The following is a 19,342-nucleotide window of genomic DNA, read 5'->3' as shown; positions in this document are numbered from 1 at the left end:
TTTACTTATTACCACTTCGATTTCAATGTTTTTATTTCCCCAGCCATCTCAGATTTACTTTCGTGAAAAATACTTTTTGGTTGCTCTTTACCAAAGTAATCGAACCTGAATGAATCGCCGCCGTTCCTGTACTCAATTATAGTATTTGGAGTTGCTATGGAACTTGCATTAATCCTCATCAATGTGGAAGGTAGGCCTGGCAGACTGAAAGGAAACCTTGGAATATGTGACTTCTGCTAAATCTAATGATTAGAAGATGACAACGTGGTACCCTCAATTCTTTATACTATACAGTTTACTAAAAGACCTTGTTGCCACCACCAAAATTCGATTGTTGGGTCAAAAATCCAACTTGACGTCCAAGATGACTGCTGAACACAAAATCACCCGTAGCTCTGTTTGTATCTCGGTATCTATCTATAATTCCAGTAATCTCTGTGTGTATGTTTGTATGTATGTATGTATGTATGTATGTATGTATGTATGTTTGTCTGTGACCGCTGTTTCTCGACAACTACCGGTCCGATATACTTGAAACTTGCCAGGTATATTGCTGGGGACCCGAGGATGTGCCTTTTCAAGGTTTCATATTAATCGGAGAAGTAGTTACCGAGCTATGTCCAAAAAACGATTCAACCAATCAGAGAGCAGCGAGCTATCACGTGTGCCGAACGTGGCGAACAGACTCTGCCTCGGACGGCACATTTGAGAGCGTATTCATTTATTTCACGTTGGCAAACTATGTTGGCGTTCAACTATGTTTTAAAACTAATTAAAACTAATTTGCGATTCATCGTAACTGCGATATGCGACCTTCCGGACAGTGAAGACTGCACTTCCAGCAGCCAATCACAGAACGCGTTGTTGCGTAGGCGTGGCCGATGTGAGAGCGAGCCGAGCCGAGCGCGTGCGCCATTACGGTTCGTAATTCGATTTCTTCCGGAGAAAATAATAATTTCTCGATTTCTTATGCGCATTATTTCTCCCAATTCAGTCAGAGCGAAGGGCGGAAGCGAAGAGCGTTGTTTTTTTTGTTTACGGGCGTACGGGCGTACGGGCGGGGTAGAGCGTACGGGTAGCGTTTTTTTTTTTTTTTGGCAAGGAACGGGCACCCACGTACGGGCATGCCCTAGTAATATTGAATGACAATTGTAAACCCACATATTTGAGGTCAGGGATTCCATTATTTATATATATATATATATATATATATATATATATATATATATATATATATATATATACATATTCGATAGGCAATAGACGAGGAAAAATGCTAAAACAGGATACAAAATGGTGTCCAATATGGCTGCCAAACATAAAATCACTCATATATGTGTTTATATTTTGGGTTGAATATCGAGTTAGGAATCCAACCCAGTATAATTGATGCCAAGAAATGAAAAAAATGAACCACCTCTAGACGCCATTTTTCCCCGCAGAGCAGGGGTCGGCCTTTTTGGGGCACCGTGGTCCCCTTTTTGAAGCAATGTTTTATGGCCGGATGCCCTTCCTGCCTCCTGCCACCAACCCTGTAAGTCGCCTCTTGCGACACACATGGTTCACTAGTACTCAATTTGCGAACCTCAGAAGGATGACAGGCTGAGTCAACCCCCCTGGTATTAATTCAGCAATCGACCGGGATTCAAATCCAGGATCCTAGGATCCCGAGCCGGCACCCTAACCGCGACGCCAACACCAGGCTCAAGTATTTAATTTATTGACAACACAATTGCAAACTCTAAACATACAGTCATGTGAAAAAGTAAGTACACCCCATGTAAAGTTTTGACTTTTTCAACATATTTCAACATACAGCTATTTGATCTTCATTTCAACAATATTGATAGATAAACATGATATAACATAACAAATATCATGAAACATTTACATTTTGTAGTCCATTGTATAATTTAAATAAACATAAATGCAAATTTCGCATGTGGAAAAAGTAAGTACACCCTTGGCTCTAATAGGTGGTTTTGCCCCCTTTGGCAGAAACAACGTCAAGTAGGCGTTTCTTTTAACTGTCTACCAGTCTCTGACATCGACTGGGAGAAATTTTTGCCCACTCCTCCATGCAGAATTATTTCAGCTGTGCGATGTTTGAGGGGTTTCTTGCATGCAAAGCTCGTTTTAAATCCCCCCACCACATCTCGATGGGATTTAGATCCGGGCTTTGACTTGGTCATTCCAGAACCCTCCATTTCTTTCTTTTCAGCCATTCCTTGGTGGATTTACTGGTATGTTTAGGGTCATTGTCATGTTGCAAGGTCCACCTTCGGTTGAGCTTCAACTTTCCGACAGATGGCCTCACATTATCCTCAAGCACCCTCTGGTACAATGAAGAATTCATAGTGGATTATATGATGGTGAGCTGCCCAGGCCCTGATGCAGCAAAGCTGCCCCAAACCATATTTCCACCACCATGCTTTACAGTTGGTATCAGGTTCTTGTGGTCAAATGCTGTCTTTGGTTTTCACCAAACATGTCTTCTGGTACTGTGGCCAAATAGCTCTACCTTTGACTCATCTGTCCAGGGCACATTGTTCCAGAAGTGCTGGTCTTTGCCTCGGTGTTCATTGACAAACTTTAGTCTTGCCCTGATGTTCTTTCTGGACAGCAAAGGTTTCCTCCTGGCACAGCTCCCATGTAGATCAAATTTTTGCAGCCTCTTTCTAATGGTAGACTCGTGCACTTTGCCATCAACAGTGGCAAGAGCTACCTGTAGGTCCCATGATGACATTCTGGGGTTCTTCGAGACTTCTTTCAGCATCTTGCTGTCTGCTCTCGGGCTGAACTTGCTGGGGTGGCCTGGCCTGAACAAGTTGGCAGTTGTTTGGAATCTTCTCCACTTGTAGATGATCTTCCGGACAGTCGAATGATTGATTTCAAATTGTTTGGAGATCTTTATAAATCCTTTCCCAGACTCGTAGGCATCTATAACCTTCTTTCTGAAGACCTCAGAGAGCTATTTTGATCTAGGCATGCTGACGCCGCACACTTCAACAACAAACAACAACAACAACAACATGCATTTTAAGGCCATTTTCCCTGCTAGAGCGGGGGTTAGCCTTGCGGTCCCCATGACAATCTTCTCCATTTTGCCCTATTTTCTGCATCTCTCCTTGTTAACCCCCTTGCCCGCATTTCTTCTTCCACCATCTTTAGCCAAGTCTTTCTCGGTCTTCCCCGCCCTCTACTTCCTTCTACATTAACTTCCATCACTCTCCTCAACCAGTCACTTTCATCCTTCCTCAATACATGACCAAACCATCTCAACCTGTTCCTCTTCACAGCATCAATCACAGGCAATATTCCCATCATCTTTCGCAATTCATCATTTGTCTTCCTCTCTCTCAACGATACTCCACACATCCATCGAACCATTCGAATTTCCACCCTTTCCAGCCTTCGTTGCTGCTCTACGTTCATTACCCATGTCTCGCTCCCATAAATCAAAACACTTCTCACACATGCAGCATACACCTTTCCCTTCAGCTTCAGCGACACTCTCCTCCTCATCAGCACGCCACTCAGTTCCCGAAACTTCTTCCATGCACATCTCACTCGAGCAACCGTTGCCGAGTCTGATCCACCTTCTCCATTCAGCATGTCTCCGAGGTAGCAAAATGTTTTCACACCTTCCAGCTTCACGCCGTCTCCAAGATCCAACTCAACATTTCCTCCATCTGCAGCTCCCTCTGTGCACACCTTACATTTGAATGTAGCTGCCACACTGGTAAATGACCCTCTCAGACCACTACATTTTTGATGAACCCACTCAGCACACATTGTACATTGAATGGAGTTCACTCCGACACCCTTCCTGCACACAGCACACGGCCACTTCCCAGTTCTTTCCACCTCACCACATGCTTTACCACTTGCCATCACCTTTGTCTTTCCGATATTCACCTTCAGACCTTTTGTCTCCATACATTCCTTCCACTTGTTCATCTTTTCCTTCAGTCCATCCATACTTTCCGCAATCAACACCAGATCATCTGCATACAACAACTCCCACGGTAAACCCTCCTTTACGTTCTGAGCCAGCACCTCCATCACAGTTACAAATAGTAGTGGACTTAGTACCGACCCCTGATGCACTCCCACCTTCACCTCAAACTCACCACTGTTCCCGTCCTTCGTCCTTACAGCTGTGCGCGCTCTTTTGTACATTGCCATCACTACTCTGATCAACCATTCCTCCACTCCTAACTTCCTCAATGCCCATGTCAATACTTTGCATGGAACCCTATCGAATGCTTTCTCCAGATCAAGAAACCCCAAAAACAACTTCTTCCTCTTATCCATGTACTTCTCCTGCAACTGCCTCACAATGAAAAGCGCATCTGTCGTTCCTCTTCCTGGCATAAATCCGAACTGCATTTCGTCGATCTTCACTTTCTTCCTTATCCTCCTCTCCAACACCCTTTCCAATACCTTCATTCCATGCTCCAATAACTTTATCGCTCGGTACGAGCCACACTCCAGAGGGTCACCTTTCCCCTTGTATAGAGGGACGAGGGTACTCAGCTCCCAATCCACTGGAATGCGGCCTTCTTTCACCACCAGATTACAGATCTCTGTCATTCTCTTCACACCCCAACTTCCTGCTGCCTTCAACATATCTCCCACAACTCCCGTCGGCCCTCCCGCTTTTCCACTCTTCATTGCTTTTATCGCTTCCTCAACTTCCTTCTCAGTTATCTTCTCTGCCGGTCCTAAAACTGGGTTACTCTCTATGTTGCCATCCCATTTCATTTGGGATGTTGTTGTTTGGGATGGGATGTTTGGGATGGATTTGGGATGTTCTGTTGCCATCCCATCCCACTTCAACAACAAAGAGCAAACCAAACTAAATGTCTGAGGTTTAAATAAGACAGGTTCCTCCAAGATCCTCTCTAACGATGTTCTTATCATTTGCACCTGAGCTGGTGCACCTGATTCTAATTTTAGGTATTTGAAGTCGTGATAAATGTAGGGGTGTACTTACTTTTTCCACATGCGAAATTTGCATTTATGTTTATATAAATTATACAATGGACTACAAAATGTAAATGTTTCATGATATTTGTTATATTATATAACCTTTATCTCTCAATATTGTTGAAATGAAGATCAAATAGCTGTATGTTGAAATGTTGAAAAAGTCAAAACTTTACATGGGGTGTACTTACTTTTTCACGTGACTGTATGAAGACTTCAATTTTTAATCCTCATCATTTGAATTTTTGCACCGTTGATCACAACCACAGCTTTGAGTGCAGCGGAGGCCTCACTAGCACAAGCACACCAACTTGTTCGGCACTGGTAGCCTGTGAAATACAGTTGCATGTTGTCAGTTGAACATATTGAACAGACACTTTCCCTGGTCACTCGGCGTGCTTTCCACACATTATCTGTCATGAGCCACAACCACAGTCAACAGGTGATGGAAGTAGTTGATTGGCCACCATACACTGTTTCTTGATAAGTGTCTGGTCGTCCATAGTTGCTTGCAAACCCGACGGGCCACGGACTTATACGTGGTGTGGCAGTCTGCAGGGCCTGAGTTCGGGAGGAGTCCGAGAAGTCCCCCTCGTGGAAAACCCGGAACCCGGGTTCCGTAACAGTATATTGTGTCAGAGATAATTATTTTTTTTATTTAAAATGGCTCACAAAGCTTCAAAGTTTGTGAGTTGCTTCTTTATGAAAGTAAGGCTGAAAATATATTGGAATAGACCTAGAATATTGGAAACTACTCTGGACATGTTGCTTCTGCTGTCTCAACAATGGATGGAGGTCCTCAATGCCAAACAGGAAATCAGAGCTGTCTCCCTCAACATATCACGTGCCTTCGATACGGTCTGGCACCCAGCTCTGCTCATCAAACTCTTCTCCTATGGTATCCATGGAAATCTCCACGCTTGGCTTGCGGACTTCCTCTCTGGTCGTAGTCAACGTGTGGCCCTGAATGGATTTCTCTCATCGCCCCTTCCTGTTCTGGCTGGAGTTTCCCAAGGTAGTGTTCTGGGCCCTGTGCTTTTTGTGGTCTTCATCAATGATCTCTCCGACTCTCTGGAAAATCCTTTCTATCTCTTTGCTGATGACTCCACTCTCTGCCGCTCCATTCCTCATCCCTCAGATCACCAGCCTGCAGTCTCCTCACTCTCTGCAGACCTGGACAAAATCACAGACTGGTCAAACAAGTGGAACATGTCTTTCAATCCTGACAAATCTCACACTCTTACTATGTCTCGCCGAAAAGACCGACTGGAAAACCCTCCCATCTACTTTCTCAACAATCCTCTCCAAGAAGTTCTGTCGCTCAAGCTTTTGGGTCTCACTATCTGCCATGATCTTTCTTGGGAAAACCAAATTTCCAAGCTGGCCTCCAAAGCCAGTCGCCGACTGGGCATCCTCCGTCGTGCGAAGTCCTTCCTTGGCACACCTGAGCTCCTCACCACATGCAAGGCTTTCATCCACAGCTCAATGGAATACTGTTCCCCCCTCTGGGCCGGTGCTCCTGCCTCACACCTAGCTCGACTTCATGCTGTTGAAGCCAAAGCTTTCAGAATCATTGTAATCTCCTGCAATGAAGCTAACTCCGAGGGCCTTTCACTCACTCACCGCAGGCAGGTTGGTGGTCTTTCTGTCTTCTACCGACTCCTCTCCGGCCTTGCTCCCCCAGCTCTCTCTGTGCTCTGTCACCCAAATATTCCGACAGGTCGCACAAGATCTGCCAGCAACCCTCTTGTGGTTAAACTGCCAAAATCTAGGCTTTCTGCTCACCTTCACTCTTTCATTCCCCTTTTCTCCCGCCTCTGGAACAAACTCTCCCACTCCCTTCAATCCCACTCCTCCCTCCAGGTCTTTAAAACAGCTGTTCACCACCATCTCTTATCTACCCCCATCCAAAACCTTGATCTTTTCTACCCCCGGTAATTCACCCCAGATACACTTTTTTCGAAATTCCAACTTCTTTCCTGGAAGTCCTTGCAGTGTCCATGTGTTTTATACCTCTCCCACCTCCCCCCAAGCCCTCTCCCTCCCACAGTTCTCTCGATGTCCCTGCTCTCAAATGTTGTGTTTGTGTCCTTCCCCTCTCTCCCCATCTTGTCTACCGCTCGCCATATTTTGTGTTTTATGTGTCGGTTTGACGTTTTGTGTGATTAATGTTAGCTCTTTCACGAGCCTCGATCTTGTATACAAAAAAAAAAAAAAAGTACCTGAGAGAAAAGACTATGCCTCTGCACAACGAAAGACTTCGAGAACTTGATCAGCTTGCCAAATGGGAAGCTGTTGGTATTGCAAACTCACGACCATGTGGACCATTGCAAGGCCCGAGTGGACAAGCATTTGCTATACAAACCTCCCAACGGATCCCAGTGAGTGGACTGTTTATCTGTAATAGATGTTTCTCAACACCAATGGGAAGGACATATCTGGAGCTTTTGAATGTGCAATGTAAGTTTAAAACGATGACATTTACTATTAATCATGTTAAGAGAGAGTGGGAAGTTGTACCTACGGGAACTGTGTGAGTTGTTATAAATACATTGTTTGTTTGGTTCCGGGGCCACAAGAGAAATTATACTGGATTTTTACATCTCTTGATGAAAGGAGAAGCGATGGTGAGTGTCCGTGTGTGTTTTTATTTATTCATTGCGGCCATTAATCGTATTGTTGCAGTTTTGGGAATAAAGGCAACCCCCCCATAGTTAGTTACACCACAACATGTAGCCTCGCATAGTTCGTTATTTCTTATTAAATGTGAAGTATAGTCTCCTTCCCAGTGTTAGTATGCCTTGAGGCAGGTAGAGTAATGGTAGACCTCATTGCAGCCTGAAGTGCCATGTCATGGGCCTAGCACAAGTCTAGCAGGCCTGAGGGAGGAGCTGGAGGGTGTGGCCGGTAAGCAGGGAACAGCCAATGGGAGCTAAAGGGAATGGCCAGTAAGTTATAGCCAATGAGAGCTAAAGGGATTGGCCAGTACGTTACAGCCAATGGAGGCTGAAGGGAGTGGCCGAGGGCGACCAATAAGGGGCTGTCACAACACGTGACCCCCGGCGGCCAGTGTAGGCCTGTGGAACATCCGAGTGGGGCTCCGGGGGGGGGGGGGGCTATAAAACCCGGCCCGGACCCCCGTTCTCTCTCTCTCTGGCCCGGGACTCTGAACGCTCTCTCTGCCCTGACGACCTCTCTGCCTGGACTCCCTGCACATGCGCTCTGCCTCGCTGACCTTGAGATACGCTCCTCGGATTCCTGTTACGTGCACGACTGTGATCAACGCCCCTGCCGTGAACATCCTTAGGGGTATCCGCCAAACGAGTCCGTCCAGGTGAACTGCACCAAGCGGCCGCGCTTTGTGCGCATTCCCCTCTTCCTCCCCTTCCCCGAACGAGTCTGAGGGCCCTTGTCTGGGTACGTAAGTAAGGCCGTTAAGATTCTTCGCTGTGTCCCTTTTCTCTGAATATTGTACATTTGTGAATAAATCCTGTGGTTTGTTTCCAACCTGGCCGTCATCATCTTTTCACCATTGACCTAGCATTGCACTAATTAAAACCGCTCGATCGGGTTCCATAGTGTTAATGGCACGAGTTACGCGACGCACAAACCGCTCAGGCGTTCAATACCAGCGTGACTCGTGCGAGGTTCAGTCCCCGTTCTCACGGCTGCATGTGTCAAAGGTACTCGGGTCGTGACCGTTAACCCTTCCACGCGTTAGCTGTGGGTTCGGCGGCTGGAATTGCTAAGCAATCTGCCCCCCACGAGTGTAGTGTGGATGGCGGCCTCGTGAACCCGAAGCTCGAGGGAGAGCAGGGCTTAACCCCCTTCAGTACGTCGACGAGCTCGAGATCCACAACAGTATTAACATGAAATTATAGGAAATCAACACCTCTCAGTAGAATCCATGGATATGTCATATTTCCTATATTTTCCTGAGTCGGATTTTCATTCAGGAACAGAACAATGATGGTTATAACTATTTTGAAATTGCCACCCTTTTGTCTAAATGCTGAAATTATGTTAAAAGACAATTTGAATCACAGACTCCATGCAAGCAATTGCAGGTTAAAGGTGCCAGGTGAGCAGAACCGAGTTTTTCATACGTTTTGGCAGCATATTGGACACCATTTTGTATACAAATTTTGATTTTTACCAAACACATTGAGTCAATCAACTTTATCATACTAAAATACGCCATTTGTGTCTGTCCGTCTGTCTGATGAATTTCTGACGCCCATACATTTCGTCGTTACTTATCTAATCTCAACCAAACTTGACAGGATGACCAAGGGTTACATAATGAAGGTTGTAGCACATTCATTTGCCCCCCTCCCCAAGGGGGTTTTCTCCCCGAGCAGGTTTTCCCCTCCATTGCCGTCAATGGCGTTGCATGTTGAGGTGTATATCCATATTAAATTAGCTTTATCGTGCCGTTTGTCCAAAGAAGAACATTTAACGTGGTGTTTTTCCAAAGACGCTTTTAATAACAAAATTAATGATAATCGCATATTGTTAATGTTATTACAAAACAATATTAATACTAATAATGTCCCACTTCCCCAAGTCGTTTTTCCTGCAGCGATAACGTGTATAAGTAGCTTATCATTATAATGGCGCTTCCGTGTGAGCAACGGCTTCTACAGGAAGTAAAAAATATTATAAACCACAAACACGTATGATTTGCTTTTTAAACAGTCGCTAATGCTGTTTGTAACACTAAATTAAGAAATTTGGAGGAATCCCGACATCCTTGAAGTAAGGTTTACTTACAGAACTGAGCGAAGATCTACTGTACTCTATATAACCTACAAATGTTGCGTTAATAACATGGCCCTTTCTGTCGCTACCGTGGCGTTTTTCGTAGCGAACTTTTGAAACTCGATCGTGCTGTTTCATACGAAACTGAAAGGGAGAAGCTCGGGTTGTGTTCCTTTACCAATCAACTAGGTAGCACTTGCCAAGCCAGCTGTTCCTTAACGGTTTTGAATGGAGTGCTTGCTCGAATGCTTAAACCACTTGGCGATCTCTCCACAAGAAACTTGGTAAATGAACACACCTCGTATTCTTGAGACCCGACCAAAAATCGACTGTAATCTATGTACCCCAAAGAGGAATGACCCTTTTTTCCATTCCCATAGTGAGCTGGTGCACTAGTATCTTTAAAAATGAAATCCTTGACCTTCAATATGTAAGTTTAGATCTGTCATTCAAAATTCTACCTGCAACACAACCAGAAACAAGGGTAATTTAACATGTGGTGGCCATCTTGGATTGTTGACCCAACAATCTACTTCTGAACTTGGCAACATGGTTGGTTATAAACTATAGGGTATTCATAACTGATTTATCATAATTAATGGCTTTTAAACTTGGGGTTTAGCAAACTCAACTTGTATTCAAGGATTGTTCTGATTTCTTTTGATTTAAGCTCTTGACAACGGACGCATATGAATAAAAGTGGAGACAACGAAAAATTCAGGCAAAGTGAGTTAACCTGGAAGGTGAAGGAGAGGCCACGATGAGAGCAGGCACGGATGAGGAAGGGAAGAGCAATGGAAAAGCCAGAGGAACCTGCCGTCACTAATCCATTAACCAGGCCCAGACGTCTCCGGAAATACCTGCATCACAGTTGTCATAGTTTCAATATTTGTACGATGGCTGCCACCCTGTATAACCGGGCATTATTACAGAATATAATACAACTTACAATAATAGTTCAACTGTGGCATCCAAAATTGGTGTTTGTAATTCTTTCATATGATATCAAAGGTCAATTGTTTTGATGTTACCTGCTTAGCATAATAATTACAAATCAAAATACAAATGATTAGAAAATTCAAAACTAAAGGCACCAACTAGAAATTCGACTCAGCAAGGCCAGGTGCAATTTGACCACCGAATGGTCTTCATTCGGATCTGCGCAAGCATCTTCCACCAAATGTTACGTCTCCTCCAAAGGGATGGGGGAAGCCATAATGAGATGGATGAGGACTAGTGACAGATGACGAGACCGAACACCGTTCTCTGCGGTGCATTTTGTGTGGTCACATTGGCGATGAAGTTAGGAAAAGGAATAAAATCAAGCGGTGACAAAACAATACAAATCCTAACATTTTAAAAACAACGGTGAGAATTGCTTTGCAAAACATGTTCCCAACCGATGTGATCTTTTCGAAGCAGAAAAAGGGCGTAACCCTGAAAAATTAACGAAAGTTTCCAAAGGGAAATTTCAACACAATTTTGAACTTGACTGAGGTGAACATGCAGTAAACTCGAGGAAAAGGCACTCAAATGATGGGTGCACAAAACTCAACACAACACAGGTGATAAACATACACACTAAGTTATGGATTATGTCTGATAAATTATATTGGCAATATATAATACAGTCCAATATATTAGACTTTCCCTGTGGAGGATTAGCGGTGAGGGGAGCAATTTACACACACACACACACACACACGAGCCACACAAAAACCGCACACACACACAACACACACACGAGCCACACACAAGCCGCACACACACAAACACACACACACACACACACGCCGCCCACAAGCCACACACATACACACACACACACACACACACACACACACACACACACACATGCGTGCCACACACACACGAGCAACACGCACACATTACCTCCAGCCTAAAACCATTGGATCAAAATGGCCGTTTAACATCCATCCGAGACAGCACACACATTGATGAATCACGATGCCTGTGAAACCCCAGTTGATTGAGGTGACACTCAGTAGCACATAGCTGGATGAGGATTCGAACTGCGGCTAAACATCTGAGAGGTGAGTGTGCATAAGTGTAGGCCCAATCACACAACTCACCTCAGCACACCACTTTATTAGGCCACACACTGGCACCCTTTAGTTATGCTATTTATACCAGCGAAATAAATGAAGGTTTTGGTTTGTAATTTCGGTTTTAGCCGGACTTTTCGCACTTGAAAACACATCGCTTTATTTGGGTGGTGTATAATGCAGCGTTCGTTGCCAAAGAGAATAATAAAAAATAACCCTATGAACATACATGGAGAAAAAACCTCTTATGGTTAAACTTATTTAACCCTCTGCTGGTTAAACTGCCAAAATCAAGACTCTCTGCTCACCTTCATTCCTCTTTTCTCCCCCCTCTGGAACAAACTCCCTCACTCCCTTCAATCCCACTCCTCCCTCCAGGTCTTTAAAACGGCTGTTGACCACCATCTCTTATCTTCCCCCATCCAAAACCTTCATCTTTTCTACCCCTGTTAATTCACCCCAAATCCACTTTTTTGAAATTCCGACTTCTTTCCTGGAAGTCCAAGCTGTGTCCATATGTTTTTTTCTAATCTCCCTCCTCCCCTTCCCCTGCCTCCTCCCCCAAGCCCTCTCCCTCCCACAGATCTCCCCCGATGTCTCCGCTCTCCATCTTGTTGTCCCGCTCCCTTTATCATATGTTTTATGTTTTATGTGTGAGTTTGTTTTTTTTGTGATCGATGTTAGCTCTTACACGAGCCTCGACCTTGTCTACAAAAACAAACAAACATGTGTACGGCTTGTATGCATAGTAAGCTCGTGTGCTTGTGTGTCATGTAAATTCAGATCCAGATCTTCACCAAAATCGGATCAATTTGGCCTTTTCCCACCCAAATTCCCACCAAGTTTCGTCCGATCCCGTTCATAACTTTACGAGATATCCTGTTCACATATAGACAAACAAACAGACAAACAGAGGAGCAAACATAAACTCCATCCACCTTTGGTGGCAGAGGTAATTAAAAGTTTTGTCATCTCACGCCCGATATATTTTATGGCCATGACCTTCCGAACATAAAAAGATGAAAACTTCGAAGCTCCCATCTGGACTAACAGAAGTCAATTGATATCTAACCCGTTGGACAACTGTTTCACAAACCAATATCATCCTCTCAAAAGAACAAGTTTCGGTTTCCCCTGAAGTACTGTATTCTGTCGTATATTATAACACCTTTTTCTTCTTCTTCTTTAAAAGGGTGTTTTCGACTTGCTCACCAAATCTATTCATTCCAAAAAATAAATAGGCAAGTAATGATTGTCAGTGATCATAATCAAGATGTAGGTGTGTAACCCCTCCGTCATGGAGTGGAGCAGTCCACCCACAAGATGTCATCGCCACTCTGCAGTTGGGAGCTGTTCGGACAATAATTTGGAATTTTGCCAGGGGATGTATGACACACTGAACTACTCTTTTCAAAAGGATCTGTGTAATTTTTCACTTCTCTTCTACCTGTGATTGCTTGAAAACAGGACACCCAGCTCGATATCCCTCCGATGAACACGGCAACCCCATTGATGCAATGCCCTACCTAATAAGCACCAGGATAACAGTTTATCATAGGGCCAAAGAGCTCAATAGTACTGTGCCTTCAGAAAGTATTCACACCCCTTGACTTTTTTCACATTTTGTTGTGTTACAGCCTGAATTTAAAATGGGTTAAATTGAGATTTTTTTTGTCACTGATCTACACATAATACCCCAGAATGTCAAAGTGGAATTTTGCTTTTAGAAACTTTTACAAAACATTTAAAAATGAAACATACAAATATCTCATTTACATGAGTATTCAACCACCTGAGTTAATACTTCGTAGAAGGCAGCAATTACAGCTTCAAATCTTCTTGGGTATGTCTGTATCAGCTTTGCACATCTCGATTTGGGGAGTTTCTCCCATTCTTCCTTGCACATTTGCTCAAGCTCTGTCAAGTTGTATGGGGCGCGTCGGCGAAGAGCAATCTTAAAGTCTTGCCACAGATTCTCAATGGGATTCAGGTCTGGGCTTTGCCTGGGCCACTCAACGACTTTCACGTTCTTGTTCTGAAGTCATTCCAGTGTTGCTTTGGCTGTATTTGCCAAATATACAGCCATTTGGGAAATGGCTGAACAGTGACAATGTGAACAGTCACTGTTCACATTGGGGTCATTAACCTGTTGGAGCATAATTCTTCACCGCAGTCTCAGGTCTTTTGCACACTGAAGCAGGTTCTCCTGAAGGATTTTCCTGTATTTGGCTCCATTCATTGTTCCCTCCATACTTACAAGTTTCCCAGTCCCTGCCACTGAAAAGCATCCCCATAGCATGATGCTGCTACCACCATGCTTCACAGTAGGGATGGTGTTAGATCGGTGATGAGCTGTGCTCGGTTTCAGACCACAACATATTTTGCCTTATGCTCTCAGAGTCTTTCACGTGCCTTTTTGCAAACTCCAGGTGTGCTGTCACGTGCCTTTTTCTCAGGATTGGCTTCCATCTGGCCACTCTTCCATAAAGCCTCGATTTGTGAAGGGCTGCAGAGACTGTTGTCCTTCTGGCAGGTTCTCCCAACTCAGCCAAGGAAATTTGTAGTTCTGTCAGAGTGGTCATTGGGTTATTGGTCGCCTCCTTTTTCAAGGTCCTTCTTGCCCAGTTGCTCAGTTTGGTCGGACAGCCAACTCCAGGAAGAGTCTGGGTAGTTCTATATTCTTTCCATTTCCTAATGATGGAGCTCACTGTGCTATTGGGAACTTTCAACACTCTAGAAATTATTTTATTCCCTTCCCCAGATCTATGCCTCCTCACAATTCTATCCAGGAGTTCTATGGACAGTTCCTTGGACTTCATGGTAGAGTGGGACCATGAAGTCCTTCAACTGTGGGACCTTATATAGGAAGGTTTGTTTCTTTCTAAATAATGTCCAATCAATTGAATTGGCTGCAGGTGGACTCCAGTCAAGTTGTGGAGACATCTCAAGGATGATCAAAGGAAATTGGATGCACCTGAGCTCAATCTGGAGTGCCATAGCAAAGGGGTTGAATACTTATTCATTTGAATACTCAAGATATTTCAGCTTTTCGTTTTTAATTATTTTGTAAAGCTTTCTAAAAAATATATAAAAACCCACTTTGACATTATGGGATATATATATATATATATCCATATTATTCTTATTATTATTATTATTATTATTATTATTATTATTATTATTATTATTATGGGATATTTGGCTCAGTGGCAAAAAAAATCTCAATTTAACCCATTTTAAATTCAGGCTGTAACACAACAAAATGTGAAAAAGTCAAGGGGTTTGATTACTTTCTGAAGGCACTGTATGTATGCAATCTCAGAGCTGTCCAATTGGCCACGTTTTCAGCAGTTGGATGTGCAAAATGCTTAAATAATTAACCGAACATTACCGGCCAAGGATGACTAATGATGGCTGATATGCAAATGAAGCACCACAGGCGAAGATGAGGGAGTAAGTCACATACAGCACAGGAAGAGACCTGCAAAAGAGTGACACATGGCATTAAAATGCAATATAGTGTGTAAATGCAAAATATAATGCAAATTGTAACACACCGCTGTTGATTAAACAGTAGATGCGAAATATGATAAAATCCATGGAAGATCAAATTGGCATAAAAATAGTTAGAGGTGCACGAATCAAACACAGAAAGGCATAAAGGTAAAAAAAAAAAATAGGCCCAGAATAGGATTACACTATCAGATTTACATGCCATCAATAATAAATGTGGTAAAGTCCCGTTATTTTGAGCACAATCATACCATATTGCCAATACCACTTGGTCTGTCAAATAGCATCTTCAATAACCAGGAACAACTGCTGGCTGAATGGAATTCGCGCATTAATCTGAAACGGGTGTTGCCGGGTAGTGGAACACTTTACCGAGACATGTTTAACACTTGAGTTCTTTAATGTACATCGATATTGGAATGATTAGTGTGTGTCTACGTAGGTGTAGCATGATTGGCCACTGCGCTACCTGCGCATGCAGCACAAGAGTCCATTCATGTCGATTGTGCTGTACTCAAAAGTTGCATTGAATTCAACTCTATTGCTTCCTTTAGCTTTAGATTTCTGCAATTAAGCATTGCTGCCAAATAAATTCGCATTCCATAAAATTTACCCTCATGTAATTTTTTTTTGTATACAACATCGAGGCTCGTGTAAGAGCTAACATTTATCGCAAAAAGCCAAACTGACATAAAACATAAGATAAAGGGAGCGGGAAACAAGATGGGGGGAGAGAGGGAAGCACACAAGCACAACATTTGAGAGCAAGGACATCGAGAGAACTGTGGGAGGGAGAGGGCTTGGGGGGAGGTGGGAGAGGTATAAAACACATGGACACTGCAAGGACTTCCAGGAAAGAAGTTGGAATTTCGAAAAAAAGTGTATCTGGGGTGAATTACCATCTTTTTGGATGGACATCGGGAGATCATCGGGAGATCTGTGGGAGGGAGAGGGCTTAGGGCGGAGGAGGCATGGGAAAGGGGGGGGGGGTCTGTCATTGGGCATTGTAATCGACTCCATCTGTCTGTCTATCTGTCTGTCTATCTGTCTGTCTGTCTTCTGCCCGTCCATCACGCGAACTCCTCCTAAAACGGATGTGCAAAAATTCACCAAACTTGGTAGTTGTGATCACCACATGGCAAAAATGTGTGAGAACACAATATTTTTTGGCACCGACCCTTGGGGCAAGGTCAAAAGGTTAAATACCAAAAAATGCAATTACTGGCACATTTTTAAATGAAACTTTATCTGTGCGATCCAAATTGGGGGACGCACGAAACATGGTACCATTTTTTGGATTTCACCCCAGTGGGTGGATTGCATTTGATTCAGAGCATTGTCGTGTAGTTTTGCGATACTCCAAAGCAATGGAAAAATCTAAGTTTGTGTCCACCTGGATCTGACTACTTGGGGTATCGATGGCGCGTTTGTAACACTCATGCTATTGCTCTGGCTCCCAGGTTCAAACCTGCGATGGATGCGGATCGGCTTGCGTGGCAACCGGCACCAATAAATTTCTCATTCTTTCATCCATTTAATCCTTGCTTTTTATTTACTAGCAACGGTACCCCCCCCCCCCCCCCTATGGGTGGGGCTTCAATTGGGAGGCCCAAATGAAAAGGCAAAATATCAGAAATTGAAGGCTTTTTTTATTTTAAACAATTCATATAAACATCCGTTGAATCATATCACACGCAAATCATCAAAATATAAACAGTACATGGCGCCCATTTTGAAAAAAGATTGAAATCTGCAAAACGGAAGCTGCCGCTACACGTCTTTCTCAGTCGCACGTTTATGTGTGAAGAGTGCGCGCCGAATCTGTAACACGGAAGCGGCCGCTACACCTGTTTCTCAGTCGCTTTGCACACGCTGCCATGTTACTTCGGAGCCGCACGTTTATACAGGAAGATCTCGTCAGGAGTCAATCTACTCTCTCCTGGTACGGAGAATAAACAGTATTTCTAGAATTTCAACAAAAGCCACATCACTGTTCATATCGGTAAATATTATTCCATCGTGTTTGGAAAAACTGGAAAATTGGAAAAACAATATAGCCTATTTTACTCCCAGGGGTCCCAGAAATACCCACCCAAAACATCGTTGCGACCGGTTGAGCCGTTTTTGCGGTACCTTCGAACGGACGGACGGACATTTGGTGAATTATAGTAAGGTGTTTTCTATACAATGCAGTGCATTTTGCTTCGTAAGTTACATTTAGTATGCCGTGCCCCTTTGCGGTCCTGTACCAGGAGGACGTGCGACTGGTGTACTCGTTGAAAGTCTGGGCTCCATGCGGTGAAACAAGCAGATGTATTTTACAGTATTTACAACCTCGAAAGGCAACTTAATAAAGTATCATTTTCATTTTTATCTAATTGTAAAGCAGCAGTATGTTAACACTGCACTGCATTTGCGGTGTCCTTAATTCTCAATGGGCCATCTGTTTTATCTTGAACTAGCAGGAGTACCCGGCGTTGACCGGTCATGTTCCAATCCCGTTGGCATTTTGAAGAAATCTATTTGTTTTTCGACTTTTTTATTGGTGCCTAAAACACTCCCCTACCTACAACTAATATGGAAAATGTATATTTAATTTGATATTAAACACGCACTAATCAGGGATAATTTAATATTACCTTTCATATAGCTACATATACTCAGGCACCATAAAGCGATTTTTTTTTAAATGCCAAAAAATTAACTTTTGTTTTCAAAAATGAAAAAATCGTTATTGATTTATTGTTATTATTTGTTTATTTTTATGTATACAGAGTCGAGGCTCGTGTAAGAGCTAACACATTGAACACGAAAACATGCACGGACACATAAAACATACAATAAAGGGATCTGGAGACAAGATGGGGAGAGAGAAGGAATCACACAAGCACAGCAACAGTAGAGAACAGGGACGTCGATAGATCTGTGGAAGGCTGAGGGCTTGGGGGTGAGAGGAGGGAGGGGATTCAGGAGTGGGGGAGGGTGCATGGTACAAAGCAAATGAACACTACTGGGAATTTCAGGAATGAAGTTGGAGATTGAAAGAGGTGGATTTGGGGTGTTTTAATGGGGGTAAAAAAGATCAAGGTTTTGGATGGGGGGGACATAAGAGATGGTGGTGAACAGCTGCTTTGAAGACCTGGAGGGATGAATCGGATTGAAGAGATAGCCCAGGAGCATTAGCCAAAAATGAAGAGGAAGCCTAGAAGAAATTAGTAGAAAGCTGATTTTTTGCACAGAGCTCCAGAATGTCATGTGGATACCCACAGTCCAAAGTCCCACGAGTCCCACCTTGTGGCATTTTCAAAATTCAAGATGTCCGCCGGTTAGACGGAAAATGCATAAATTGCGATAACTTCAGCCTAGAACCTCATAAAAGTATACTTTTTATGTCTAAATATATTTTTTAGCATCCTAGGATTTCAATAGAATATCTTTCAGTGACCTCAGATAATGATATGCAGAGATAATCCAAGTCACTGGACAAACACCGATATCTCATGTACTTCCGATCAATCCATAGAACATCTTTGACGTCATCTGGTTTCAAGCTGGAATCACTCCCACCTACTTCGGCAGCTACCAAATTCTACAGCTACAGAGCATACCATGCTGTTCAGCAGTGGCAGGGGAATGAACTGCTGCCAACTGAGTGGGGGTGGCAGTACAGAGAGGGACTACTTGTTCCAATCGAGACCGATAGGCCTGTCGCCCCTGAGAAAGTGCTGAAGATGATATCTTGTGGATGCAAGGCGGGGTGTGGAAAACGATGCACTTGCGACAAGTCTGGTCTGGAGTGTACCCTCTTGTGTACTGTTTGTAATGGCCATAATTGCAAAAACTCTCGGGACATTGATTTAGAGGGTGATGACAGTGTTTAAGTCAGGAATAAGAAAAGTGACATTCAGTTAGCACGGTACTGTCCAAAACACTAGAATCAGGTTGGGATGACTGGGGTCAAAGAGTTGGTCTGCTTTTGTGTCGTATTGTAATTAAATGTCAAATCCCCA

The 19,342-nt window shown here is 43.5% G+C and overlaps 1 protein-coding gene across 1 annotated transcript in view; it reads right to left on the bottom strand.

The window, feature by feature from the left end:
- Positions 1–19,342, bottom strand: part of LOC137428961 (uncharacterized) — a 110,069-nt gene that overhangs the window by 49,642 nt on the left and 41,085 nt on the right. Inside the window, exons 3-4 of the mRNA XM_068118881.2 lie at positions 15,211–15,300; positions 10,490–10,613 (exon numbers count right to left, since the gene is read on the bottom strand). Of these exons, the coding sequence (XP_067974982.2) occupies positions 10,490–10,613; positions 15,211–15,300 (214 nt within the window). The remainder of the gene's footprint in view (positions 1–10,489; positions 10,614–15,210; positions 15,301–19,342) is intronic.

The sequence above is a fragment of the Myxine glutinosa genome, chromosome 6 (genome assembly GCF_964187855.1).
Source record: "Myxine glutinosa chromosome 6, kmMyxGlut1.1, whole genome shotgun sequence".
Classification (NCBI taxonomy): domain Eukaryota; kingdom Metazoa; phylum Chordata; class Myxini; order Myxiniformes; family Myxinidae; genus Myxine; species Myxine glutinosa.
The sequence above is the reverse complement of the archived record's forward strand: the minus strand, read 5'-3'. Positions and strand labels throughout refer to the sequence as shown.